The sequence below is a fragment of the Mustela putorius genome, unplaced genomic scaffold, assembly GCF_011764305.1.
Source record: "Mustela putorius furo isolate JIRA1106 unplaced genomic scaffold, ASM1176430v1.1 tig00000997_pilon_pilon_pilon, whole genome shotgun sequence".
NCBI lineage: Eukaryota > Metazoa > Chordata > Mammalia > Carnivora > Mustelidae > Mustela > Mustela putorius.
Window position 1 is genome coordinate 5,579,648 of NW_025421527.1, and position 27,756 is coordinate 5,607,403.

Consider the following 27,756-nt stretch of genomic DNA (forward strand, 5'->3'; position numbering starts at 1 on the left):
CCGGTGCCTCCGAGCTCCCAGGGAGGCTCGCTGCCGGCGGCACATCCTGCGGGAGGGCAGGTCAGAGCCCGCCTCACGCTTTCTTGGGGCCAGAGGGCTCGTCTAGAAGGTAACAACGGCACCTGCTTCCACCCCCCGAGACACTGCACAACCGGAGCCCTCCAGCAGCGGGCGCAGGGGAGGGCAGGGGCGGGGCGCAGGGGTGGGCGCAGAGGCACGGGTGCCAGTCCGCCACGTCTGTCGTCGCCGCGCCCTTTACCCCCCGGGGGACCTTTGGCAGCTGGCTGGCTGTTCAGAGGCTCAGCCATCCTTGGGTGTAGGATGGCCACAGCCCCCCGGGGTGGCTTCGAGAGTCGCGCTCACGGAGCAGGGATTTAGAAGCCGCAACGAGCTGAATGAGGCCCCCAGGTACCCGGGCACAGTCCCTGGAGTCGCGAGTCTCACCTTCCATGGCAAAAGGGACTGAGCAGGTCCCGCTCAGATCTCGACATGGGGGGTAATGCTGGATTTTCCGGGTGGCCCTGACCGTGGCCACACGTGTCCTTATGGAAGCGCGTCGGAGAGGAAGCGCGGGGTGTGGGAACTCACCGGGAAGCCAGCGGCGGGAGGGGCAGGAAAGGGCGCGGGGCCCCGGCCGGAGCCAGCCCTGCCCACGCACTGGGCTTCGGGCCAGCGCGGCTGATGTCAGACTTCTGGCCTCCGACAACGCGAGAGCAGAGCTCGTGTGGTTTCACGTCACGGGTTTTGTGCAGACGCGTTAGGGCGGCCGCGGAAGGCTGGCGCACACGGACTCTGGAGCCAGATGGCGGGGCCTGGGCTGGCCTCCCCCCTGCCCAGCTGCGTGACCTTGGGTGACCATGGGCGAGTCACTAACTCACCCTGCCTCTGCCTCCTCATCTTTAAACTTGATAATCATAGGGCCCCACTTCGGGGTGTTTCGGGGACAGAAGGAGACCTGTGCCTGCCACCTGGTGAGGGCGGCGGGCTGCTTGTTCCGGAATCTCCTCCACAGCCCCGGGATGTGGCTGCTGACGGGAGCCGGCGCCCCAGGCTGCCGCAGCCTGGTCCCCACTCCAGGGTGCCCCTGCTGAGGGAGGGTGTGCGGCTGTCCGGGGCCACGGAAGAGCGGGTCCCTGGTCTCAGGAGACACCCCTGCACCCCACACTTCCAAGTGTGCCTTGAAACAGGAGCAAGAGTCCGGTGGAAAACAACCTCCCTGAGGCCAGCGGGTTCCTTTTCCTTAGGGTTTCTCAGAACCTTTAATATGCAAACAAGCCCAGCGAACCTCCAGGAGACATTTCCAAACAGGGACCCCACTGGCCCCTTTTCCTGGGTAACACCCAGCAGAACCCCCTTCTGAGCAAGTCAGGAAGCCGGGCAGCCCCGGAGGTGGGCGGAGGGAGGAAGGGCCACAGGAGAGGGTGTGGCAGAGTCCTGTTGGCTTGACCTGCGAACGGTCTAGAAAAGACCGCCTCGGCTAGTGTCTCTACCCAACCCGCAGACAGAAAGGGTATGGGCAGACCCCTGTCTTCAGGACCCGGGGCCAGCACCCAAGCCCCCAGCTCTTGCATTGCCCTGAGGACTCTCCGGGGTCACATCAGCCCTCAGGCGGGAGCCCCGCCAGCCTCCCCTCCCCCCACGGCTTCTAGCCCCGCCCCCCGTACAGGCAGCTGTGCTCTGCCCCCAGGAGGACAGCTGGGGAAGGGGCGTGCAGCTGGGGCTGCAGGCTCAGGTGGAGAATTCCGGGTCCTGGACATCTGAAGGGCAGCCTCCGAGGTGGGAGGGCACGGCTCCGTGGCCTGGAGGAGTTCTGGAGCGCCGCCTTCTATTTGGGAGACTGGGAGCAGGAGCCCCAGGGGTCCACGCCGAGCAAACAGTAGCTGCCTTCCGCCCTCCGCTCGCCGCCCGGCTGGCTGCGTCCACAGCCTCACCCTTGCTTAATGCCTGCAGATGTCCAAGCTCCCAGCCGGGCGGGGATGTATGTCCTCGTCCCCCCACACCCCATGGGGTCTGGCGCTATGCCTGCACGCGGCGGCCAAGTCCCCTGTGAGGCTTCACCCCCAGCAGCCACCTTGGTGACTGTGGCTCCTGGGCCTGTCCCCGCCCCTCCCTCCTGAATGCAGGGACCGCGGAGGGAGATGGTGCCCCCCTCCCCCAGGAGCCCAGGCCTCTGGCCACGCTGGGCCCGCGGGCAGGCGGTCTGCAGCGACCGTGGCCTTCCCTGCCTGCGTGAATGTTCGTAAGCGGAGCCTGGAGGGAGTGTTTGTGGAATCCCTTTCGGGGGGGGGGGTGCTAGGCTATGGCCAGTGATGACATTGGCCCGGGGCGGCCTGTTGAGGGGAGCCTGGCTTTGTTCCTAGCCTCCTGGGCTCAAAGCTCTCTGTGGAAGGCTCGGGAGAGCCGTGTCCCTCCAACAACGACCACGGAACGTCCCCGTGGGGCTCAGCTGGTGGCGTTCCCGGGATAGTTTTTCAGAAAAAATACTTCATTGGGTTTCCAGGATTACAAAAGCAACATGCGTGCGTTTTCACACGAGTGTGCTCTTGCTGTTGCAGGGAAGTAGCCGGCCACTGCCCTGGTCTTAACCGCGTCCTCGGCGTGCCCGTGGGGACCAGATGGCCCAAGGGTGTGCACTGCTTTGCTGTGTGTCTTTGTGCATGGACAGGCACGGCTTTGGCTTCTGCGCGGTGCTCTTTGCTTTTTTTTTTTTAAGATTTTATTTATTTATTTGACAGACGGAGATCACAAGTAGGCAGAGAGGCAGGCAGAGAGGTGGGGGGAGCAGGCTCCTCGCTGAGCAGAGAGCCCAATGTGGGGCTCGATCCCAGGACCCTGGGATCATGACCTGAGTGGAAGGCAGACGCTTAGCGACTGAGCCACCCAGGCACCCCCTGTTTGCTGTTTTTAAAAAAAGAGGATCCCACCACACGGCAGTTTTCACTCTTTAGGCGATATTGTATCATGAGTATTTTGGAAGTCCACACCCCGAGGTCCAGGCCTTTCTTAAAACCAGCAGCTGTGAGTCCCACACGGAGCTCCGTGGCTTATCCAGCGGCTTCCCTCTGATGCGTGTTCCGTTGTTTCCACGCTGGCTTTCTTCTTCTTCTTTCCTTTAATTATTAGCAGTTGTTATTAGTAATTCTCTTTTAAATACTCTGGTAGCTTTACCTTGTGCATACGTTGTGAGAGACGATCTGCCTCGGACAATCACAGAAATGGTGAGCAATTAAAATGTTTTTGTTTTTTTTTAAATAGTCACAGTGAATCGTCTTAAGACCTTAACCTGTCCCACTCTCAGAGAGTCTGCCCCCATTTGCACGGTCCCTGGGACGGCCGTTTCTGGAGCCTGGGCGCCCGCCGTGGCCCCGCCCCACCCCGAGGCCTCCTGTCCTCCAGGAGCCTGGTGGGAGCCCAGGCAGCAGGGCCAGGCCTCTGGTGCGGCGGCTCCGGTGGGGACCAGCTCTTTTAATAGATGAGAGCACGGACTGGCTCAAGTCCTGCCTCCACCCCTACTGGCTGCGCGGTTTTAGGAGGCCGCGGCAAGGACCGGGACGGACTTGGGTCAAGCCCAGCCGCCCCCTCCGCCCGGCAGGACGGCCCCCTGAGCGGCGGGCTCCGCGGTTCCCAAGCCGACGGGCATGTCGGTCAGTGGGCGGACAGAAATTCCCACCACCCGAACGCCTGGTCCCGACCGGGTTCCTCAGCTCCCCCAGCTGCTGAAAGATCCAGAAGCTTCTTTGTTTTTAGCAAACACGGTGCCTGTGGTGAGCAGGACCGGTGAGGGCACCGCCTCTCCACACGCTCGGCCGGACAGGTTCCCGCGGCAACGATCAGAAGCCTGTACGGAAAACAGTGCTTCTCACCCCAGACGACGCGGTGCTCAGGAACCTTCTCGCCCCCTGACTTGCCAGAGGCACCCGCTGCCTGGGCCGCGTGGCAAACCCCGGGGGCCATCCCCCAAGACCCCTCGCAGGGCCCGGCGTGGGACATAGGGCTTGGAGTTGTCCACACTCGCTGTGGGGCCCAGATCTGCTCCTTGTGAACTGTGCGGCTCGAACGAGTTACTTCATCGCCCGCAGCCTCAGCTTCCCTATCTGTATAATGGGAGTGATGACACCCGTCCCCGAGCCCTGTCAGGGCTAAATGAGGGAGTGTCCAAGGGCAGGGGGTTGTAGCCCATGGTGTCCAGTGGGACGGGGATGGGGACGGCCAGCCCCCCGCTGCTCCCCCCGTACCCCGGAGCTAGGGTGGGCACTCCGGGCCTTCCTGCCTGCTCTCTGAGCCCGTCCGTGGCGGCCTGGGACAGGGGCTGGGGGAGTCCCGGGGGGGCATCTGACTCTGCCTGTGAAAGGAGAGACTTTGATCTGCGTCCTCAGGGGCGAGAGGGCTCCCCGGGGAGGATGGTGACGGGGGGCACTGCTCATACGGAGCTCAGAGGGACGGGAGTTCTGCGATCATGAGTGACCAGGGTTGGCTGGAAGGAGATGCCACGTGGGGCCACGTGGGGAAGGTCCCCTTTGCCACGTACACCTGGGAGGTTGGCTTGGGTCCTGACCACTCTGGGGAGCCCCCGAAAGGCTCTCCCAGAAGGGCAGAGCCTCAGCCTGGCCTGTCTTTCCCATCATCTGCTCTCGCAGCGGTGACGGTGGACGGGCCCAGGCCGCGGCCGCTCTGACCCAGGGCCGGGCCGCCGCGTTCTTGCTTCACGAGGAGTTGGGCGAACTCCCACCCCACGCAAGGACGTTCCTGGTGTCTCTCCAAACGTCTCTGGGGACTCTTGGGGACTTCCGTCTTTCTCTCGGCAGCTCCTTGGGTACCAGACTCCTGCTCCCGCTGAATTCCGCAGCCCGTCCTGCACGTGGGGATCCCTGTGGGCACCGGCACCTCCTGGGTTCTTCCCCACAGGACAGGCACGACCAGCCACACGAACCCCTGAGCCTTCCTGCCCCGGGCAGTGACAGCTGCTCCTGAGGGGCCCCGACCTCCCACCCGGCCCCCGCGGGGCTCCTCAGCCCCCGCGGAGCCTCTCCTCCTGACCCCACACCCTGGCTCTCCTGTTCACTTCCGGGGCAGGCGACGTAAGCCCAGAGCAGGTCTGTTCCGAACCCCTGCAGGTGTGCCTCAAAGGAATCCTGTGCATCAGCAAACATGCTGGCGGGCCGGGCGGCTCCTAACAAAGATGGTGTCTTCCCACCGGGGCCTCCGCGCCATCCGATCTGCACCCAGGAGGGGCTGAGCGCGGTCAAGGAACGGACGGAGCGTGTGTTGTGGACATGCAAGCCCCTGTCCTAGCTCCCCAGCAGGAGACCAGTCTGGCCGGCCGGTCACCACGGGGCAGGTGTGGGGGGTGGGGGGGCTCCCAGAGTGCGGCAGATCCTGGCCTCTTGTGTACTGACCCTGCGCTCCGGGAAGTTTCTTCTGAAAGAAGTGGCCTTGAACTTTCTTTATAAGAAACAAAGTAGAACCCAAACCAGCTGGTCCCTAACCTAGAGGGCTCTGCCTGGTAGGTGGGCAGCTGACGGGGCGGGGGGGCCCTGGGGGGCGGGTTCAGCCTCCGTGGCCTTTACTGTCTCCCCCCGCTCGATGGGCGCGCTGCTGCTTCCTTACAGGAGACGGCGAGGCTGTGAAGGACGGCCTGTGTGGACTCCGCGGTCGCAGCCTGTGGTTGGGCTCCTGGGTGACGTGAGCATGCGGGAACCTCACTAGGGGCTGCACCGGGTCCTCTCGGATCCCCATGCCGGAGCCCTAACCCTCAATACCACTGTGTCTGCGGGAGGTCATTAAGGTTAATTGAGGTCTTAAGACTGGCTTAGCAGATGGGACTGGCTCAGAAGAGGAGCCAGGGAGAAGCGGTGTCTGCGCGGCCTCGGCCGCGTGTGGGAAGGGGCACTGGCCAGAGTGTGGCTGCGCTGTCCCTCTGATCTGAGACCCCCGGCCTGTGGGGCCATGACAGAGCCACTCGGCCATGTAGCAGGCCTGGTGTGGTGCTCTGTTATGGCCACCTGGGCTGACTACCACACTCACAGATTCCACCCATGGGCAGTCTGTGTTCGGGGGTGGGCCTGGCGGGCACAGGCTGGTGGGCACGGGCTGGCGGCCTCCCCCCCGGAGACAGCCGGCCCCATCTGATGCCGCCCTGGCTTATCTCCCACATTGGCCTTCTTGCTTTCTTCTCTCAAATCTCTCAGCCCTGCCGTGCCCCAGGGCCTTGGCACCTACTGTCCCTGCCTGGGATGCATGTCTTTGCAGGCTCACCTTTCACAGGTGTACTCCTCAGGGAGCTGCCCTGGGCGGCCTGCTGGGGACGACACTCCTGCAGCCGGGCCGCTCTCGTCGCCTCTGCCCTATCTTAGTCTCCTGGGACCTGGCATGGCACCCTGAAGTGCAGTGTTTACATGTTTATTATCTGTTTTGTCTCCACCGGAACATAAACTCCCTAAGGAAAGAGGCCGTGTCTACTTGTTCCCACTCTAACCCTAGAGCTGGGCCCGGAGGCGGTCACATAAGAGGGACAGCCCATGCTGAATGAGTGAAGGAATGAGTGAGCCGACCGATGAACTGGTCTGGGCCAGCGTCATGCCCGAGCATCAGCTTCTCGTGACTTAGACCCAAAGCACCTTGATGTCCAGCCCCATGCCTTATCCCTCCCTGCAGCCAGAGGCCAGCTGGTCCCACCATGGATCTCCAACAGAAAGGCTGTCAGAGGTGTATGGGGCCACCATGGCAGGCCAGAGAGGCTGGTGAACGGTTGGCCTCCCACGCTCTCTCTCCCCTCGTGGAGCAGCTCTGAGTTTATCCGTTCCCCATACCAGGCGCCTGTGAGAAGCCCCATTAGAAGACACGGCTCCACAGCTAGGAGAAAACGGAAGGTCACCCACGGACCCACCCTTCTGCGCTTCCGATGGGGAGTCTGAGGACCAGAGAGGGACAGGGACTTGCCCACACGTGGACGGTCAGTGACAAAATGCCGTCCCCAGTGGTGTCATGGCCAGGGTCAAGGAATTCTTGTGATGTGCGTGAGACATGCTTTCTCAAATGCCACCACTGACTTTCATTCTCTGACAGTGGGGGACAGGAAAGGGTGTATGGTCACCCTGGTCCCCAGCAGTCCCAAACCAACCTCAGGCTCAGAAGTCCCTGTGGCTCTCGTGTGTGCCGCGGGAGCCCGTGGGCTGCCTCTGCCAGGCTGAGAGCTCCCAGGGGACCCAGGGCACAGCACTTTCCGATGGGCAGGGTTTCTTGGAAAGACGCAGAGCTGGCGAGCGCACCCCAACCCACTGAGGGTCTCCATGGCGGGGGAGTCATCAGACTTTCCCGGCAGCCCACGTACGTGCCGGCCTCGTTCAGAGGTCCGTTTGGAACACCTCTGCTTCCCCCCTCTCCCTTTCTTCAGCAGCAACATGGCACCTTCACTGACTGGGGATTTTGTGTTGACCACCCCTGCAAACCCAGACGTGCGTTTCAACCCTGGCGGTCAGAGCTTGTCCTTGGGGAAACCTGATTAGATATTACAGGACTTGCGATGTTTCCATGGAAACTCCCATTGTGATAGTGTATGTGTATAATATATGCTCCAGGATTAAAAAATGTATATATATGTAATATAATATATAAATAATTCCTGGATTTTAAGAAAACATTTAATTTTTTTGCTTTTTTTCCGCATATATATATTTTTTAAATGATGAAAATCTTCCCTGGAGGTTTTCTCCCGCAGAGAGAGAACAGCAGAACACAAAAGGCCTTTCCACGTCCTCTCCTTTAATTTAAAAAAATTCCTAGTTGCATGAGAATTAAAGTTTTTCAGGTTAGTCAGAAAATGTCTGAGCAGGATCTCCCCTAACAGCCGAGAACATTCCGATGAAAGGTGTTGCTTATATAAAGAGCCTGAAAGGCCTCGGGCTTTCAAAATAGCACAGGGAAGCAGGCAAATCCAGTGAATCAACTCCAAACTCACTTTGCCTAAAAGGAAAAACCCCGAAAGGCTGGTTTCCCGTGTGGGAAGGGCAGGCGCTCTGCCGTCAGGGTGCAGGGACGGCCGCGCCTGCCTGTCCCGGCCCGATCGGCGACCCCCGCGGGCTCGAGCTGCGGCGCACCTGCCCTGAGGGGACCAGCTGGCCCTGGGCGGGGGCTGGTTCTGGGGACCGGGGCAGCACGCCCACTGCTGGACTACGGCAGGGCCGCCGGCGAGGGACCCGCTCTCTGCCGTGAGCCTCAGCTCCAACCTGAGGGTTTCTGGAGAATTCGTAAATAACGGAAGTCGGAGCTTTTCCGTGCCTCGGACGGGCCGTTCAACGGGAGAGCCCTACGCGGACCCCTTTGCTCCTTGCCACTCCTCAGCTAACCCCCAGATTTGCCGGCAAGACTCGGCGTTCCCGAACGCGCTGCAGGTTTCCCCCGTGCACACCGGAAATTCTGTCTTGCCTTTGTACTGGACTCTGTCTGCGGCTGACTTGCTCACGCGGGAGGAGCACTTTGCAGGCGAAGGGGCGACGCGGCGTGGGGCCAGGCGCAGGCCTGTGAGATGGCGTGTCCCTAAGACGGGGCAGGGGTGGGGGGAGCTGGCGCGCCCTTGTCACGGTCCCGTCCCCAGACCGTAGCTCCGTGATGGCAGCCAGACTGTCCTGCCCGGACTGGGGAGCACGCAGGGCAGGAGGCGCCAGCGCCGTGACACGCTGGAGGGAAGGGGGCACTCTTCCCACACGCCTGCTCCCTAAGTGCACGAGCCAGTGTGGTGTGTTCCTTTTGCGGCATAAGAAGGCGTCCCCAGATGGTGTCTTGAGACGACCCTCAATCCGTCATGATCTGAGGGTCGGCGATCTGGCCTGGTCTCCCCGGGGTCACGCGGCTGGTGTGGGAAGCAGGCGGGGGCGACGGGGAAAGCAAGGCGTCCAAAGCAGGCTCCACGGCACGGACCCTTCCTGACCCCCGCTATACGCCAAAGCCAGGCACGTGGCCGGTTCCGATCGCAGGGGCCGAGGGCGGAGAGGCAAGCGCTGTGTGAAGGAGCGGGCCAGCGGGCTGGGGGCCGCCTGCACAGGTGCGTGCGAGCGGGATCCCAGCCCTGCCTCGCCCCAGAAGCTTCCTGGGCGCGCCCTCGCCCTGCCTCTCATGTCAGAGCTACGTGAGGTCACCAGCTGGTTCCTGGACAAGGGTCGGACTTGTGTTTAAGTCCCTACCGTGTCCCCACTGTGTCCTCACCTGGTCGGTTCTTTTCTATCGAGGAATAATCGACACATAAAACTGTAGATGTAGCGATCTGCATCGTGGAGGGACCACCGCAGTCCAGCTCACGGACACCCGTCCCCACACCACTGCCTCCTTGGTGGGGAGAGCACGGGACAGCCCCTTCCTTAGCTCACCTCCAGGGTCCCCGACTCAGGACGGCCTGACTCACAGGGCTTCACGATGCCACGGTTGGACGGGCGTTTAGTGGCGAGCATACTCTGAACTTTGGAGATGGGTCTTTTCCCCGGCCGGGGATATGGGAATGGCCCTCGGTCACAGTGCGTGGCGGCCGCTGGGGCCAGGTGTGGGCACACGGGTGGGCACTCTGTCTCCGCACAGCCGAGGGCTTGTCCCTTCCCCGGCGGCGTTCCCAGGGCGGGAGGCAGCCCGCGCTCCAGTGTAGAGTGTGCTTCGTGGGTGAGGCTGCAGGCCGCGGCCGGCACTGGGGTTCTGAGCTCGGTCAGGGTCGGCCAGGCTGAGCCGCCAGGTGGGGCCGGTCAGGGACCCTGTTGCAAGTCCAGGAGCGCCGACCGTCGGCTCTTGCCAACTGTTCTCTAGGATGGAGTCCAGCTGACTTGGTTCTCCCTTCTCTCTAGTCCAAGCTTTGCGAAGGGACACATGGTACCTTTCTGTCATGTTAAATCCCCGTCCCACAGCTCTGGGGGTGACCCTCCCAGGCCAGAAAGCCTGAGGCCAGGGCGCCATCCGCGGCAGGAGAGGCCCGGGCCTGCGGGCCTGCCCTGCGCCCTGCTCCCTCCAGCCGGCCAGACCCAGTGGGCTGAGATCGCTCCTGGAGGCTTAGGAGGAAGAAAGTCCCAGCAACAGGGACCGTGGGGCAGCCCCCAGCCCTGGGAAACCAGTGTTTGAGGAACCACGGTAGGAGGAAACCCACTGGTCAGCGTGGGCCTCGGAGGTGGCTTCTCCGTGACTGCCCAGTGCTGAGCTCTCCGGGGCGCCCTGGTGCCCCTGCCCCAGGCCAGGCCCCCACTTCCCCTCGGCGTGCTTCCACCATTCTCAAACGGGGTGCTGTGGAACCCTGGCTGTGTGGCTGGGACCACACCTCAGGGGAGGACGGTCCTTTGCTGGACGTGCTTCCCCCTTCCTCTCACCCCACTGGGCCAGCGCTCTCAAGAGCCCTGTTCCGGAGTAGCTCCAGAACTTCCTAAGGCTTTATTTAGTCCAGCTGGAGCACCCCCTGGGAAAGGAGGTGCCCAGCCCGTGGCTAAGGTGAACCCTTAGGTGCTTTCTTGGTCACAGGCTTAGGAATGAGTTTTCCATAGGAACTTCCATCCTGGGTGGTCGACAAGGGGCCCAGGCCATCTGTCCTCTTTTTCACATAACATAGTCGCCTTCTATATACCGCTTAGTTACTGAAATCCTGCGCCTGCCCACAGTGCGCCCGCTGCCCTCCTGGGGTCTGGAGAAGGAGAACGTGCGCCAGGAGTAGGTCCTGTCGCCGGAGAGCTCACGAGCCCCTGGACACACAGGAGGGAGGCGCCGAGCCAGACGGTCTCCAGAGGAGACGGCATCTTGGGGACCGTCTGGCCGGCGCCTCCCTCCTCAGAGGAGGAGACTGAGCCCAAGAGAGGGGCGCTCACCCCGTGGGCTCCCCCAGTAAGCCGCTGTCCCCCAGACACTAAACACGCGTCCACCCAACACCTGCTCCAAGTGCAGAACGGGGCTGGGGACTGGCGGTGCCCCAGGGAACAAGAGGACGCGGCCCCTGTCCCTCGGGAGGCCTGTGCTGGTGACTCCCAGTCCGGGAGACCCTTCAGTCCATTGGGGAGCTCCAACAAAAATCCCAGGGATGGTGTGCCTCCCACTCAGAGATCCGATCCAAGTGTTTCCCCAAACTCTCCCAGTGGTTCTAGCATCCCAGGGAGAGCCAGACAAGAAGCAAGTGCACCCCGAGCTGTGCCGTGTGTCAGGGACTGGCAGGAAGCTGAGTGAGAACACAGTGTGTAGGGGACCACCAGGTCGAGAGGCGGGGTCTGCCCCAGGACTCCAGAGGTCATAAGGGGGTCCTCGTGTGGGACAGCAGTGCAGTCTCCTGGGCCACATCGGCTACCCTGCAGACCCCAGCACCCGGGCCTGGCGCCCCAGCTGGCAGAGGCTGTCCGTGGCCAGCTCCATCCCCCAGCCCACCCCAACACCCCCCCCCACCCCGTGTTGATGAGTGTCCCCGGTCCATTTCGAGAGTGGCTGGTGAAGCACATTTCCTCATGCCGTCTGCACTGCTGGCCCCAATGCTTGTCCCACAAGGTCGGCAGGCTTGAAAGGAAGAGCTCCGTGGCGGAGAGGTAGAAACGGGCTCGGAGCGGCGTGCAGCTAAGGTCGCGCAGCTAAGAACCAGACGTGGAGCCCTCCTTGTGGCTCGCCCGCTGTGCCCCACGGCCCCCCACCCCTCCTCCTGCACCAGGAAACCGAACCCGGCAGAGCACGTGCGAGAGGCAGGGGTGTCCGTGCCCCCAGACCAGCCCCTTCCTGGCAAGCTGGGCAGAGCCGTGATGTGCTCTCTCAGAACACGGAGGGCTGCAGTCTCGCTCCCCATCGGGGAGTCACAGAGGTTCCTGCCTACGGGGAACCCGGTTACTATAGTAACCCGATGCAGTTCTTTATTATAGGATGGATGGTTTTCATTTCCTGTTTGAACAGTGTGGCCAGCAGTCACATTGCCATGGCTTGGCCCGTTGGTGGCAGTTAGGAGCAGAGGGGACCCACTGAGCAGCCATTGAGGGCTTTTCTGGGTCTGCAGATGGTGGAAAGCTATGTCTGCCAGGCCTCCCCCAACCCCCGGCTCAGCGGCACTGGGCAAGGCGGGAGGGCTGTGCTGGCAGGGTGCTGGGCTGAGTACCTCTCCCGCTATGGGTCACACCTTCCTCATGAGCCCCGCTGAGCCCCGCTGAGCCCCGCTGGTCCCACAGTGCCTTCTAGTTCCCCTTATGGAATAGCTCAGTGCTGTTCTGGTTAGCCTGGACTCTCGGGTGGACCTCCGTGAGGCCTGGGCCTGCCCCGTGTGGGCCCCATTGTCGGGCAGTGGTGGCCACAAAGCACGGGCTCACCCTCATGGCATGGCCGCAGGGGCCTCAGCTGCCAGGAGGGCGAGGGCCGTCTGTCGGCCCTGAGCGCGTCCACCGGTGGTGCTAACGGCAGTCAGGCTGAGGGCTTCCGGGACTCCAGGCGGGCTGCTGACCCCCATGCACACGGCCCCAGGGCCGCGTCACAGTGCCGGCCCGTGGCGGGGCGGCCCAGGCACAGCGAGGTTCGCTGACATACCCAGTCACAAGCGCTCGTTGGCGTTGGGGTCGGGATCCTTACCCAGGCAGTGTGGCTCCAGGGGGACTCCAGGCCTCACGGGGGACCGTGGCGGCTGGGGCCCCTTCTCCAAAGCCCCTCGGGGGTTTGCTGGGTAGGAAGCATGACTCGTTCATCTCCACACCCCCTCCAGGGCCGGGCAGGGGCCAGTTTGAGCGAGACCTGCAGCTCTTCAGCACTTTCTGGAAGAGCTGTTTCAGGCCATGGGTGGGGGAAGCGGTCTGGAGAGGCCAGCAGGCCCCAGTGCACAGGTGGGCCCCCCAGAGCGCCCCCAGACAGGCCGCTGCCCCTCTAACGGCCCTGTGCTCCCGCCAGCTCTTCGTGATCGACAACGGCGCAGACGACTGGCGCATTGCCATGACCTACGAGCGGATCCTGCACATCAGCCTGGAGATGCTGGTGTGCGCCATCCACCCCATCCCCGGCGAGTACAAGTTCTTCTGGACGGCCCGCCTGGCCTTCTCCTACGCGCCGTCGCGGGCGGAGGCCGACGTGGACATCATCCTGTCCATCCCCATGTTCCTGCGCCTCTACCTGATCGCGCGGGTCATGCTGCTGCACAGCAAGCTCTTCACCGACGCCTCGTCCCGCAGCATCGGCGCGCTCAACAAGATCAACTTCAACACGCGCTTCGTCATGAAGACGCTCATGACCATCTGCCCCGGCACCGTGCTGCTGGTCTTCAGCATCTCGCTCTGGATCATCGCCGCCTGGACCGTGCGCGTCTGCGAAAGGTAGGCGCGCGCTCCCGGGGGCTGGGGGCGGGGTCGCGCGCTCCTGCGGGCTGGGGTGCACACGCACACGCGCAGGCTGGAGGACCAGCAGGTGCGCCCGCGCCAGGGGAGGGGGAGGGGGGGTGCGTCCAGGTGAGCCGGGAGCGGGGCGCAGTCCAGGCCTCTGCAAACCGCGGGGCACTCGCGCTCTGTGTCGTCGCTCGCGCTTTCTCACCACGACACTGGCTAATTCTGCATCATCCCTCCCCTCACCAGCATCTTCAAGCCTTCGGCAAGGCCTGCAGTAAGCAATCTGGTTGAGTTTGTTTAGTCCAGGTAGTCTCACAAGTATTCACCCCAAAACCCTTTTCACTGGGCGCTATTGAGGGGTGGGTCCCCAGCGTGGGGTCCACACAGCAGCGGCATCGGTATCATTGGGAACTTGTGGGGATGTAGAGCTCAGGCGTCATCGCAGAGCTACTGAGTAGAATTTGCTAACAAGGTCATCTGGTGATCGCGCGGAACTAAAATTTTGAGACGCTCGATGCGGCTAGAGCACAGTCTGGGAAACACCACTTCAGGAGCTGGTGCCGGGCAAGTGGAGGACGTGGACCGTGGAGACCCACGCCCGCCGCGGAGAGCCGGCCCTTGAACTGCCCTCCCTGAGCCTCGGGGCCCAGACGAGGCCCCTCCCTCCCCTGCCCCCCCACGCTGGCCTTGGTGACTCCTGCCCTCTCCAGCCAGCCCTGGGTATTCATGCTAATCTGATTTCCCATGTGGAGTCTGAGCACATCTGTTAGAAACCTGGATTCTCTCCCTAAGTTGCTGTGAGGCCTCGGGCAGGTCCCTGAACCCGTCTGGAGCTCAGGGTCCTTGTTTCGGAATGAGGATCGCTCAGAATGGAGGAGGAGACGGTCGCTTGACGGGAGTTACTTTGATCACGTGGGGAGGCCGGGCAAGACCCCGGGCGGTTTGCACGGACCCGGCAGCGCCCCTCGGTCTGCTGGTGGCTGTGCGGCCAGTCTTCCAGCACCAGCGTCCCAGCAGAGACAAAGGAAGAGAGACAGGGTTGAGGAGTTAGCCGAGAACTCACGTGTGTGTGTGTCGAGCCAGATCCCCCCTGTTTGGAGATGTTCTGTTTGCAGGTAAATGTCCAGCAGACACAGTCAGATCAAGAGGGGTCCCTTTGCAGCCACAAGGACCCCGAAGCAGAACAGGGTGGTCCCTGCGAGCCGGTGCAGGGTGGGGACACACTTCTTGTGTGCAAAGGCCCGGAGACTCGTGCTGGCCTCCTCCTCGGAACCCCGCCTGTGGCAGCCGAGCCCACAGCATCTGCTCTTGGGGGGATGTGTTGGGAGGACTTCATGAGCCTTTCCCGGGTGAAACCTGGTGCTTGGATTCCAGCCTGAAATCCCTTGATGTACTCCGGGCTGAGCAGTATTGTGCCGGTCACTGTTCCTCTCTGGATCCCGGCTCTGTCCCTGCAAGCTGGGGTCGTGGCCCCCACCTTCCAGGCTCTGTTGCTGGAAAGAAGCAAGGGAGCTGTGGGCCTGCCCGCTGCACGGCGGTGAGAGTGGAAATCAGCCGTGGTGCCGGGGGGCTTGTAGTGACCGTCAGGAACTCTGCGGCTCTTTGTGGACGGAACCAGCTGGTCCTTCCACAGGCAGGGCCCCGCCTCGCTGTTCTGCTTTCTGGTCGACAGGAGCTGAGTCTTCCGACAACCATGACGACGCTCCGCCACTGTCTGGGTGAGCCCAGGCACTGAGCGCAAAGTGTCTGCGAGTATGTGTCATTGTTTACTGAACCCGCCACAAGGTGCGGACCATTTTTTACCCCAAAACAAGCACGCTTCCAAGGGTGTAGTTTGCAAAGCGCTCCGCAGCCTTTCATTTGGTGTTGACCGGCCCGCCAAGGCCTCTGAGCGGACGCCGGGTTGCCGTTCCCCGCAGCCCATCGCGCCGCTGCCCCGAGTCCCAGCAGAGCCTGAGAGTCAACGAGCAAATCCCCGTCCTCGTGCCGGTCCCCCGTGTCCTGTGGAAAGGCCCTTCGACCAAATGGCTTCCGTCCCGGCGGACCCCGAGGACATCACAGCCTCGGTGGTTGTCATTGTCCCACCAGTCCTGGGTGGTGGCCTTCTGAGGGTCCCCTCTGTTGCCGTCCGTGGGGCAGACGTAGAGGCGCCGTGACTGTCCCCTCCTTAGAGCTGTGGAGACACAAGCAGAGGCCCCAGGCCGCAGGGTCAGGAAGCGCCGAGTCAGTTCAACCTGGAGCCTGTTTCTCTCCCACCCCCGGCGGACGCTGGAACTCACAGGGTCGCTGTGGCCTGGACTCTCCGGGGGGCTCCCCAGCCAGCGAGTCTCACGGCCGCTAGGGCTGGCGCTTGGACCCAGGCCTCTGCTGTCTGGGCCCTTAATGGCTGTCTTTGGTGCTGCCTCCGTGGTAAATTCACACAAGGCCGCCGTGCCCCCCCGCCCCCGCGCCCCTCATGCTCACTCTGGACCACGGGCCTTCCTACAGGGGCTGGTGATGGCCGGGCCCCTCCCTGGAAACACCCTGGCTGAAGGGTGCCAGGTCAAGAACGGCCAGGTCAAGAACGGAGTCCGGGGCCACGGGCATCCAGGCCCGGTCCCTTGTGAGTGTGAAGGCCCAGTCCCCGGCCCCTCACCTCCTGTAGGACGGTCCCTGCAGGGCCTTCCTGGCTCCGCGGCCCCCGAAGGGTCGCCCCAGGCCCCCTCTGGCTGCTTGGCACTCCACCGTTCCCTCCGCCGCACCCCCCAGGACCCCCGGGGGCTGAGCTGAGAGCCGCCCAGTAAAGCTCCCGCATGAGACTCTCGGGAGTGTGGCCTCCAGACCTGTGAAACGTGTGTAAGTAAGCATGGTTCCTGAGGTTCAGGGAAGCACTTCTGCTACTGTGACCAAGCAGTTTCCTTTGGAATCCAGCGGGGAGGGTCCCTATCCTTTCCCAGCACCCAGTACAGGGTGGGGGGCAGAGACCTCGACACAGGAGCCACTTGAGCACAGACTGGACAGAAACGGGATGCAGGGCTGCTCCTGGGGGACAGCAGGCCGGGCAGGGGGCGATGCGGGGCCCCTGGATGTGGCTTGGCGGACCCAAGGAAGGCTTTGGCACCCACGGTGGCACAGAGGGTGAGTGACCTGCACAGGCCCACCTAGCAGCACAACGGGTTCTAGAACATTCCCGCCTGCTGATTCCCAGAGCTCGCTCCCGTGCCGGCGCCCTTCGCCAGCCTGGACTCCTCTCTGGTCGTGTACGCGCTTCTGAAGTTGCTATGGAGATCTCTCTCCAGAGGGAGGCATTTTAAAAGGCGTTTCTCATATCTTAGGTTGGCTTTTATGTGACAGTAAAGGTTTTTCACGTTTCCTCCTCCTGAGGAAGGAGAGGGAGTGAGCGATCACGCAATGCGTCTGCTCCGGGGAGGGCCGGGGCAGCGCAGGCTCGTTTCCCGGAGCCCAGAGCGGTTTCCATCCCGCGCTGCGGGCCTGCCCCTTGGCCCTCGGCGTTCTCGGGGATTCTCCTGGCCGCATGCCTGCCTCCCACGGGCCTCCCAGAGCCCATCCGAGGAAGCCCCTCATTAACCCTGGTCACGCGCGCCAGGCTGGCTGCAGAGAGCCCTGTCCCCAGGCGGCGGGCTGGGGAAGTGGGCTTTCCTGCCGGCTCCCAGACAAGGCGTGTCTCCCCGCAGGCAGCAGAAAGCCCCAAGGCGGGTTTTGTCAAGCGCCTCCAGCCTGTTCAATGGGATGGCTTCAGACTCCGGCCCGCGGCTCCGAGCTCCGCACAAAGCCAGGCCGCCAGCAGGCCTCCGAGGCGACCGTGTGAATTTTCATCAATTTCCACATGTCGGTATTCTCATGAGAAACTGGGTTCTGGAGGCCCTGCCCCCGGAGCCGGAGGAAACGGCGCCTGGCGCCTTCTTCCTCTTGCCCACAGCCACCTTTCCTGTTCCAGGATCGGCAGAGGCCTCCTTCCTCTCCCCTCGTGGCCCACGTCCCAGGCGACTGCCCCACTCTGGCCCGCGCCGCCCGGAGCCAGGAAGTGAGGAGAGCCCCCTCCTCCGGGTCTCCTCCCCACACCCGACCACCTCTGGCAGGGGGGCTCGACCCTAAGGAACGAGTCTGCAGCAGGAGCCACGGTGTGGGGCCGACCCGAGCTCCCAGGCCGAGCCCACGTGGGTGGACGGAGCTGCAGGCAGGTCGCACGTGTGTCCTGGGCCCCTCTGGTCGGAGGCTCGGGCACACTGAGCTCCACTGGGACGGTGGGAGGTCGTGACCAGAGCTTCTAGTCACAGTTACTGTTATTACAAAACTTAAGATTTAAAACAAACCCCCAAACAAGTGTTTATTTGGGAGCGAGAGTGCTGGGAGGGGGAAGGGCAGAGGGAGAGGGAGATGCGCAGCTTCCCCACCGAGTCTGGGGCCCCGGGAGCGGCTCGATGAGGGGTCCCTCTCGCGACCGTGCGGCCGTGACCCGAGACAAAATCAAGAGTCGGGAGCTCAAGCGGCTGAGCGGCCCCGCGGGCGTCCCTCCGAACTGGGGCCCTCGGGCGTTTCACACGCGAGCGGACGGCAGCGCCAGCGGCCGGCACCGAGCACACACGGGGCAGGCCGGCCGCGCTCAGCGTCCTCGTGCTAACAGGCGCGCGTGGAGCCCGAAGCCTGCCGACCGCTGCTCTGGGGTCTCCCAGCACCCGCTGGTGAGGACGGGGAAGGTACCCGCCACGCGGGGTGAAGCCTGCCCTCCAGCTGAAGGAAGGAGTCGTCAGTAGCCCTGGCGGCAGGGGCAGCCGTGGGTGCGGGTGCCAGGTCTGGGCAGGTCCCCCCTAATGGCGCAAATGGTGAGTTCCCGGCAGAGCGTGGGGGAATCCGCCGCGGGACCCCAGGAACCAGACCCATGAACTAAGGAAGAGGAGAGTGATGGCAGATGCGGGCCAGTGCGTCATCCGGAGGGGCGGGGGGGCCGGCAGGGCTGGAGGCTCTTCTGCCAGCGACGGACGAGGGAGCAGACATGAAAGCGAACCGTGTTGGTTCACAGAAGCACAGAGTTCCAGAAAACTAAAACTGTTTTAGCACAAAGAAGATTCACTTTGGAGGCACGGAGTGTTTTAGAATGTGGACTGCGGAGGACGCACTTAAAAGTTCTCTCCGAATGTAGAGCAGGACACAGAGAGGCGAGGTGGACGACAGGTCAGATCCAGAGACTCCAGAATCAAGGCTAAACCCGGGAATGAGACTTATTTGGAGGAAGAAACTGGGCTGATCGGATAACAGCATAATCAGAGACAAACACCCAACTTTTCTGGACCTGGCAGCCCGGGGGTGGGGGTGATTAAGATTAGGCGGCTGGAAACAGCGGTTCTCAGTCACACAGGGATGCAAAGCCACACCTAAACATCTCCTAATACACTCTTTTTCTGGAAAATTTACTGAACCTAAAGGTTAAGCAAATCCTAGGACACAACAGGCAGCAGGAAGCAGACCTTCCTCAGGAGCCGAAGTTGCAGACATCAGTGTCACTCCTGTCGGAAAACAAGCACAAAACTCATCTGGAGAGTTTTGTGGGCTCAGAAGGTAAATGAGCTGCACGTTTTGGGGAACGGATCACAGTTAAGGTCTTCGTGCAACGGCGTGGAAGTAGGATGCGTGCACAGCACCGCAGCCAGGGAGGCGTGGGATCCAGGTCCGCCGGCCACCACTGCAAAACCAAATTCTAACGTCAAACAAAATGTAGGCTCTGGAAAGAGCAGGTGTGTGATAAAAGGTTCCATAACAATTAGAGAGTTGCAAAGCCTCAGATTAAAAAGTTGGGAGAAGGCTAAGAAAGTTTAGTAAAAGTATGCTAAAATCGTCATGTTAGGTGGAAGAGAATGTTAAAAGCCTTATCGACTTTTTAAACCTACAGGCAACCAGCTAGAAGTTTTGAAGTGTGTGTGACAGCAGAGTAAGTAGCAGCACCAGCAAGCTTTATTTCACTTAACCTGCACCCCAGCTCCATGAGGTGGGGGGGCCAGTATGATCTCCACTTCCCGTGGGAGGGAACTGAGGCAGGGAGAGGTCAAAGCAGCACGCTGGGTCCCAGAGCTGGGGACTGACAGACCCGAGACCCCAGAACCCCTGCCCGAGAGCCCCAATTTTCCCTAACTTGAGAACGTGCACTGTCCACATCCCTGGGGGAGACAACCAATGGCAGAGACAGAAAGAAAAAAGTGGGCGCCGGTGGGGGCTCAGTGGGTTGAGCTGCTGCCTTCAGCTCGGGTCATGGTCTCGGGGTCCTGGGATCGAGCCCCGCATCGGGCTCTCTGCTCAGCGGGGAGCCTGCTTCCCCCCCCCTGCCTGCCTCTCTGTCTGCTTGTGATCTCTGTCAAATAAACAAATAAAATCTTAAAAAAAAAAAAAAAAGAAAGACAAAAGAAGTAGGAAAAATGCTAAAACACAGAAAACATGAAAGAAGATGAGAAAAAACAAACTTGGAATTTATAACAGTCGACATAATTGAGTTTTCCTCCCCTGTTCGAAGGCAGTGTCTCTCAGGATGGGATTTAAAGGCAAAATTTTATTTCATGCTGTTTACAGCAGAGGTTCCTAAAGTGGAAAGACCTAGAAAAATAAATGAATAGCAGAGATTTATTAGAGAAATACAAATGGCAATTGACTAGAAGTCCTTGTTTTAAACCAACTTGAATTCAAAGCAAAAAGCATTAAATGGCCTAGAAGAACCATTTAATATGGATAAAAAGCACCATACACAGTAAGCTGTGAGCTTTTACGCAAAAATAAGTAAGGAGCTCGAGACCTGAATTATTAACTGTTTTAATAATTGATAAATATTGAACTTTGTAGCCCATAAACAAATAATATATCTTATTTTTAAGCATTCATGAAACATTCACAAAAAATCAATCAACTTCTTGGCCACACATTTCAAAATAATCAGAAAATACCTTCAGACATATTTTCCAGCCACAAGGCCATAAAAATTCAATTAAAAGGAAACTTTAGGGGACCTTTTAAAGCAATCTCCTTAGCTACACTTGTCCAAAAAAGAATTATTCAAAACCACCATTAAAGATGATTTTAAAAATTATGACTCTGGGTACCCAAACTCATAGTGTGACCTAAGTAGCACACACAGGAAAATATTCTGGAAGTTCTTTATTTTAAAAAAGTCAGCATGGAGGGGCCTAGGTGGCTCAGTGGGTTAAAACCTCTGCCTTCGGCTCAGGTCATGATCTCAGGGTCCTGGGATGGGGTCCTGGGATTGAGCCCCACATCGGGCTCTCTGCTCAGCAGGGAGCCTGCTTCCTCCTCTCTCTCTCTCTGCCTGCCTCTCTGCTTACTTGTGATCTCGCTCTGTCAAATAAATAAATAAAATCTTTTTTTTTTTTTTAAGTCAGCATGAAAATAAATAAAATAAATTGAATCTCACTAGGAGAACAAAACTTCGGGAGAACAGATTATAAGACAGGAGTTAATAAAGTGAAAAACAGAATCCATACATCCAATGATATCAGCTTCCAATAAATTTAATCAAGAAAAAGCTATGGGATGCCTGGGTGGCTCAGTTGGTTAAGCGTCTGCCTTCGGCTGCGTCATGATCCCAGGGTCCTGGGATTGAGCCCCGCATTGGGATCTGCTCAGCAGGGAGCCTGCTTCTCCCTCTGCTGCTGCTCCCCTTGCTTGTGCTCTCTCTCTGACAAGGAAATAAAAAAATCTTAAAAAAAAAAAAAAAAAAGCTAGAAAACACAAAATTAGGAATTTTAGGGGGGGGGGTGAGTACTGATTCTGAGCATGTTTTAGTAAATGACAGCAGCTTCACTGTTTTGAGAGGGAAGACCCCTGAGGGGGACTTTGCTGGATGGTAGGATGTATTATAAAACTAAAGTCATTCAGTCCCTGGGGCATTACTGAAAAAATCAGTAAGAAGAGATGCAAGAATCCTAATGGAAAGGCCCTAATTAGCCCTCCTGCGCACGCACCCAGCGACGAGCAGCAGATCCCGTGGAGAAGCCGTGGGTTCGCGGCAAACGTTCCCGGGGACACTGAGGGTTAGAGACTTGGATGAAAAATCAGGTCCGAGCGGCCTGCCACCAGCTGCGGACCAAAGTCCAGGGGGATTAGAGGCAGATGTGACCGCGGCCGCCCCCGCGAACCCCGGAAAGCCCGACCGTTTCCTCCGTCCTGCGACGGGAAGGGCCGCGGGGGCCCGGGGGCCGCGCAGGAGGCGACGGTCGCTCGCTCCCGGGGCCACTTTCCGTCCCGTCCTCCGGAGACACACGGGTTCCAAGAAAGCGAGCGTCACCGCAGGGAAAATGCGCGCAGCAAGCGCGGTGGCAGCGACTGTCCCCGCTGGGCGAGGCCGTCGGTTAAATAGAGACAAAAGGCCGCACGGACACGGGAGCCCTGGAAGCAGCGCGGACGGCCTCGCGGGTCCCCGGGCCGCAGCGAGGACCACTGCGGCCTCTGCTCCGGGCGGGACCCGGACGCACAAGGGGCCGCTCGCGGGAGAAAGCGGCGGCTGCTGACCCCGCGGTCGCCCCTCCCGCAGGGGGCAGGCGGAGGGGCCGCCCCAGGACGACCAGCGCACCCGGACGCTCTTCCGCGGCGACCATCGAGGGACGCGGAGGCCCCTCGGCCCGCGCCCCGCCCGGGGCTGCAGAACCAGACGCCGAACGAGGGGCGGGATGTGGCCCGCGGGTCACTCGCGCCCACGGGACGCGCCGGTGGGAGCGCGCGCGTCGGAAGCCGGAGGCGGGACGGGCATGGACGGGGTTCGAGGCCGAGGACGGACGCGGACCCGGTGTCGCCCAGTCCAAACCCGCACGGGACGCGCCGGCAAAGCTGGGAAACGCGCGTCCGCGGGGTGTCACACGCGGCTCCCGCCGACGCTCCGCGGTTCCCTGAAAACGCTGGACTTCGCGGGCCCGCGTCCAGTCTTTAATGGAAAGAGGCGGCAGGAGCTTCTCCTCCCGCCGCAAAACCGCTGTCGGTCCCGCGCAGGACCCGCCTGTTCCGCCCGCAGAGCCTGGACAGCGAGGTGGCCGCGCGCGGGTTTCCTGGCAACGGTTCTCGGTCGGCGGCGCAGCCCCCCCACGTCCCGCCTGTGGGTCGGCGGCCCTGGCGGCCAGGGAGGCCTCCGTGAACCGGCGAGTCCTCTTCCCCGGGGTGCGCGCTTGCCACCCCCCCACGGCGGGACGCGGGGCGTTCCTGGGAGGACCTAAAGCCCGTGTCCGCGCAGGTGGAGTCTGCGGGTGCGCCGTGACCCGACGCAAGGCTGCGGGGTCTTCAGCACCGGCCGGGGCCGGCTGGACACTCGCCAGTGTGGACCGGTGGTTCCGTGGCGACGAGCTGCTCCCGGGAGCGCGGACGGGTCGGGGCCGCGGGGCCGGGGCCGGGGGGTGGGGGCCGGTTTCCGTGCGCTGCGGGATGCGGGGTGCGCGGTGAGGGGGCGCCTGCCCGCCGCGGCTGGTCAGCAGGACTTGGGGCCCGGCCTCTGCTCTGGGGCTGCCTCCCTTTCCCGGCCCAGCAGCCCACCTTCGGGCGTCAGGTGCTCGTGGGTCGCTGCCCCATCTTTACTCCTCGCAGCTCACTTTCTCTCTTGCCTCTTCCCCGTGCGCAGTGACTGTGCTGACACTTAAGCGTGAAGTGGCTTTGTGGCCAGCGTATCTGTGCTTTTATATTAAATAACAGCAAGTTACTTGGGCGGTGGCGGATGGCAGCTCTCCGGAGAGTGAAGACCAGTCTGTAAAGTCAGCGGCCTGAAGCGTGGAGTTTGGAACGTGGGTGCAAAGTTGCCCATTTTTCCAGCCAATCCAATCCCCAAATCACTCCAGTCTGGGTCGCACTACACCCTGGGTTTCCCTGACCTCTCTGCTGGGAAGGCTCAGGGGCTGTTTGAGGAAGCCAGCCTCCTCTCTCCGGCGGGAAGGACATGCAGGCCCCCACTCGCCGTGTCTCTGAGAGAGGAGGCCCTAGGGAGCTGGCCTGAATGACCGTCGTCCCGATTCTGCCCGGGGTGGCCCACAGCTGGGCACACAGCTGGAGGGAAGCTGCAGGACTCTTACAGGGAGGCCTAAGGGCCTCTGGCTTCACTCTTCCCCCCCGGGGCCCGTGGAGGAGGCCACAGGACCACAAGGCCTCTGAGTGAGCAAAGGTCAGGAAAGGGAGGGGTTCCTGGAGGCCACGTCAGCCACGGCTATGTGTGGGCTGGCATTAGTTAAGACAGGAAAACCGCATTCTGTCAGCTTTTCCACTTCGGGTTGTTCTGTCCCCGGTGACCCCACTGTGCCCTGCATCTCTAGGGCAGGCTCCCACCAGCAAGGGACCGGGCCTCAGCCACAGGCCTCCGAGCGTTCGGTGGCCCAGGATGGGTCAGTGTGCTCTCCCCACCACCCCCGCACCGCCCGCACCGCCCCACCTGCCATGGAGCCCTGGGGTCCGGCCCCCCCCCCACAATTCCCACCACCGCCTCGGGGTATGCTTTCATCCGATTTCCTCCTTCCATTTAATGCAGACTCCCCCATCCCCTGAGACTTGGCCACAGGCCCTCAGAGGCTGAGCGGGGAAGGAATGGGACAGGAACACGTTCTACTCCAAACGGCACCTCCCTGCACACACTCCCCTCTGCGGGCTCCCTCCTCATCCCTGCACCGCCGGAGCCACATCCAGCGAGAACCCACAAACCCTAACACCTGGTCGCGCTGCTCTCCCAAGAGGCCCCTGGGAGCTGCCCACCAGCAAGGCCCCGCAGGCTGCCCAGTGCGCAGACTGCCCAACGAAAGAAGGGGCACGAAGCCTGGGGAGCAAAACTCCTTTTGGAAATTTTAAACCTGCTTCAGCTGAGCCCACAGACAACAGTGTGAACGCATAGAGGCTGAGTCAGGGATGGACGTGGCCTGAAATTGGGGCGAAGGACAGTCTGGGTCCTGGTCGTACGTGTACTTAATGTGACCAGAGTCAGCTTCGACTGGACATGCCCTGGGACGGGGAGCTCACCACCTCCAAAGACAGCTCTGACCTACAAGTACCTTCCTAATGTTGGTTAAAATTAAACTCCTAGTGGTTTATGACTTGGGTCTCAGCTGGTTTTTTGCATCAACACAAAAGAAAGTCAAGCAACACAGGTTGGTAGCTAAACCATCCCCATCTGGGCAGATGTGGTCTTGGGCCTTGCTGGGGTGGGTTCTTAGTGGCGGGCAACCCTGTGGGTCAGCCAGCCTTAGGACATCTGGGAAATGGGAGAACTTGCAGAAAGCCCCTCGCAGAGAGCACAGTGCTTAGCATGGTGTGACCCCTGAGGGAAGCAGGCTGGTGTCCCGTCTTCCACTGGGGGCCCGAAATACCGAGAACCTGTCTAATCTTCTTGAAATAAATGGTCCCTGCTCCTTGGACAGGTCCTCCCAGGGCTCTGTTCCCATCAGACTGCTCTTTGCTCATCCTCCTTCCGGGTCATCTGTGTCCCCACCGAGTGGGGACCCCAGACTGAATCCAGTGACCCTCGTGCTAGGCACCCTCCCATCTTTTTTTAAAAGATTTTGTTTATTTGAGAGAGAGAATGAGCCAGGCAAGGGGAAGCAAAAGAGGGAGAAGCAGCCTCCACTGAGCAGGGAGCCTGATGCGGGGCTCAAACCCGGGACCCCAAGACCATGACCTGAGCTGAAGGCGGATGCTCGACCGACTGAGCCACCCAGGCGTCCCTTTATTCTTCCTTTAACGCAGTGTGAGAGCGGCCCATGGGAAGGGCCCAGGCCCCCAGAACAGGCTCTCCGGGCTGGGAACTGTGGAGGGAGGTCCAGGGTGGCACATCCCTGCTCAGGGCTTGCACTTTTGACAGCCCCGCTGCCTGGCGTGGCCCACCACGGGACAGGAGCCACAGGTGAGGTCAATGCCAGAAGGCTCTCGATGTCCAGATGCTCGTTCCCTGCTCCAGCTTTAGCGAGGGCTGGGGGTCTAGCCTGGGGGCCCACCTCTCTGCCTCGGCTCTTCCTTGGATAAATGCAATAGTTTATCCAGCCAACGGCCTGAGCACTGGGTGCTGAGCTCTCCTCCCCGGCTCTTGGGACCTTCCTTCCAGTTTGTCCTCCACCCGCTCTGTGTCCCTGAACTGGGCTTGCTACGTCTCGGCCACCCCCAGGAACATATCTATCCCCCCCCCAAACACATGTGCGGCGCCTCCCAGGCCCCTCCCCTGAGCGGTGATGCTCTATTGTGAACGTTTGCTACATTGTAATGATATTAATCACAACGAGTCCAGCCGCTCACAAGGCACTGTGTCGGGGTTAAATACACTCCGAAAATAAGACAGGGCTCCTTCCTCATGGAGAGTCTATGGGGAAAACTGATAGAAACCAATAAGCGATTGCAGGTCTCTCCTGCGTACTGCAAAGGAGTTAAACACAAGGTCGCAATGACCTTTTTTGGTAAGTAGTGGGGTTGGAGAGTGAGCCTACTCAGCTGGGACCTCCCTGGAAAGTCATTCTAGGGAGGGTGTGTGTCCACTGGCACCTGAGGAGCCATTTATGGACCATGGGGGTGAGCTTTCCAAGAGGAGGGAATGGTATGTGCAAAGGCCCTGGGCCGGCGAAGGCTGTAGAGTGTGGAGTCACCTGAAGGACAGGAAAAGGACCAGCATGTGGCTGCGGCAAGGCCTGGGCCACAGAGAGGGCGGGAGGCCCGTGGCGGTGGGGGTGGGGAACCGGGTGTGTTAAGGGGTTGTAGCCAAGGGCTCTGGGAGCTTCTGAAAATGCTTAGCTAGGTCTGGCTCATTCTAAGAGTGGCACCTCTAGGCAGAAAACCCGCTGGGGAAGAGGCCCCGGGGAGAAGAGCTCCACGCAGCCACGGCCCGGAGAGGAGGCAGGCGAGTGCTCCAGGACCTCCTGACTGTGTCACGGTGAATCACAGGCATTTTCTCATGTGCTGTCTCGGACTTCAAGTCTCCATTCAGAATCATCAGGCTGCCTCTAATTTCTCTCTGCTAGTCTGTGTTTGTCTTCTTTTTCTCAAGAGCTTTCTCAGTGCTAGCTTTTGGCAGCAAGGGACAGGAAATCCAAAATAATAGAAGTCTCTTTGTTATGCAGAAGAGGACTGGACAGGGTCAGTCAGAGCCCGTAGCCGTGCTCCAGAGCATCAGGGACCCAGGTTCCTTCTCTCCTGTGGCCCTGCCAGCCTTGGGTCATGGTTCTTCCTCAGAGCTCAAGAAGGCTACAGGAGCTCCGGCCATCTCATCTACCGCCTACGCTGCCGGAGGGAGGAAGGGACCAAATCAGAGTGCTTTCTCTTTAAAGACGTTTCCTGGAAGTAACGTAGGTCATTTTCATTTGCCTTCACTGGTCAGTTGCCGGGATGGAAAATAGTCCGTGTTATGAACCACCGCTGCTCGTTCCTGGGTTCTTTTACTGCTGAAGACGGGGAGGAGGGCCGTTGGGCCATTAGTATCTTGAAACCGTCCACCAGCCCTGCCCCCAGGCCGCGCTCCGTCCAGCTCTATTCCGGCGCTGAGCCCTGCGGTTCTTATTCTGTGATATCCGTGTGTAGCGTCTCCTCCGGCCCGTCCCTGAGCAGAGCTCGGCCGCCGCAGGCGGGACTGTCAGAGTAAGTGCTCGGGCTTCAGACCGTACTCCCCCGGGTAGGTCCTGTTACCCCCAGAAACTTCTGCCGCTCCCCCTCGGAGATGAGTCCACACCCCCCGCGTCCGCCGCAGGCAGTCCGGCCGTCGTCCACCTCGACGAAACCGGCGTGGTTCCGTTTCCTAACGTTAGTGACACTTGCAGCAGCACCTCGCGATGCTAAACGCACGGCTCCTTGTGTGCGGGACAGAAGGTGGCGGCCCCCGAGCCAGAAAGCTCAGACTCGCAGCCGGGCTTGACCGTGGCCCTCGCTGTGGGGCCACGGGCGAGGCACGTCCCCTCCGTTAACTAAGACAAGTGCCTGGGCCTGGAGCCGGATCCCGACAGGCGGGGTGGTTTCTGTCCCCGCTCTCATGCCTCCCACCTGCGGGTTGGAACTGCAGCGCCCCCCGCCCCAGAGGGTTATGAAGCGTGAAAGCTGGGGAGCCTGAAAACTGCAGGTCCCAGCGGCCCTGGGGGGGAGCAGAGTCCCCATTTCAGAGGTTAGGGCCTGGCAGCTCAACCAGGCTCCGTGACCCGTCCTGTGCCCCGACTTGCGGGGTGGTGGAGACCTGGGACCTTGGGGTCCTGAGGGCCTGCTGCACAGCTCTCGGGTGTCCGTAAAATTAGGGGCTTGTCTGCTGTGACCACGTTGGGGCCAGGGGAGAAAGAGCAGAATGTGAAAGGTTCTTTCTCAGTTTGGGCTGTGAAGTGGCTTTGGAGTTTGGGTGAAGCCACGCTCTCTGGGACCTGGGCGAGGGGAGGCTGGTACTCCTGGAACGCTGGTTCTCGTGGGAAGCCGCGTCCTGTTGGCAGGCCCGGGGCCCGTCGCCTCGAGTGCCGCACGTCGGCTCGGGGGTGGGGTGTGCTGGAGACCGGCTGGC

The 27,756-nt window shown here is 61.0% G+C and overlaps 1 protein-coding gene across 2 annotated transcripts in view; it reads left to right on the forward strand.

The window, feature by feature from the left end:
- Window positions 1-27,756, forward strand: part of KCNN3 (potassium calcium-activated channel subfamily N member 3) — a 123,567-nt gene that overhangs the window by 57,277 nt on the left and 38,534 nt on the right. For both annotated transcript variants that reach the window (XM_045086841.1, XM_045086843.1), the window contains one exon: window positions 12,859-13,277. In XM_045086841.1, coding sequence (XP_044942776.1) covers window positions 12,859-13,277 — 419 coding nt within the window. The remainder of the gene's footprint in view (window positions 1-12,858; window positions 13,278-27,756) is intronic.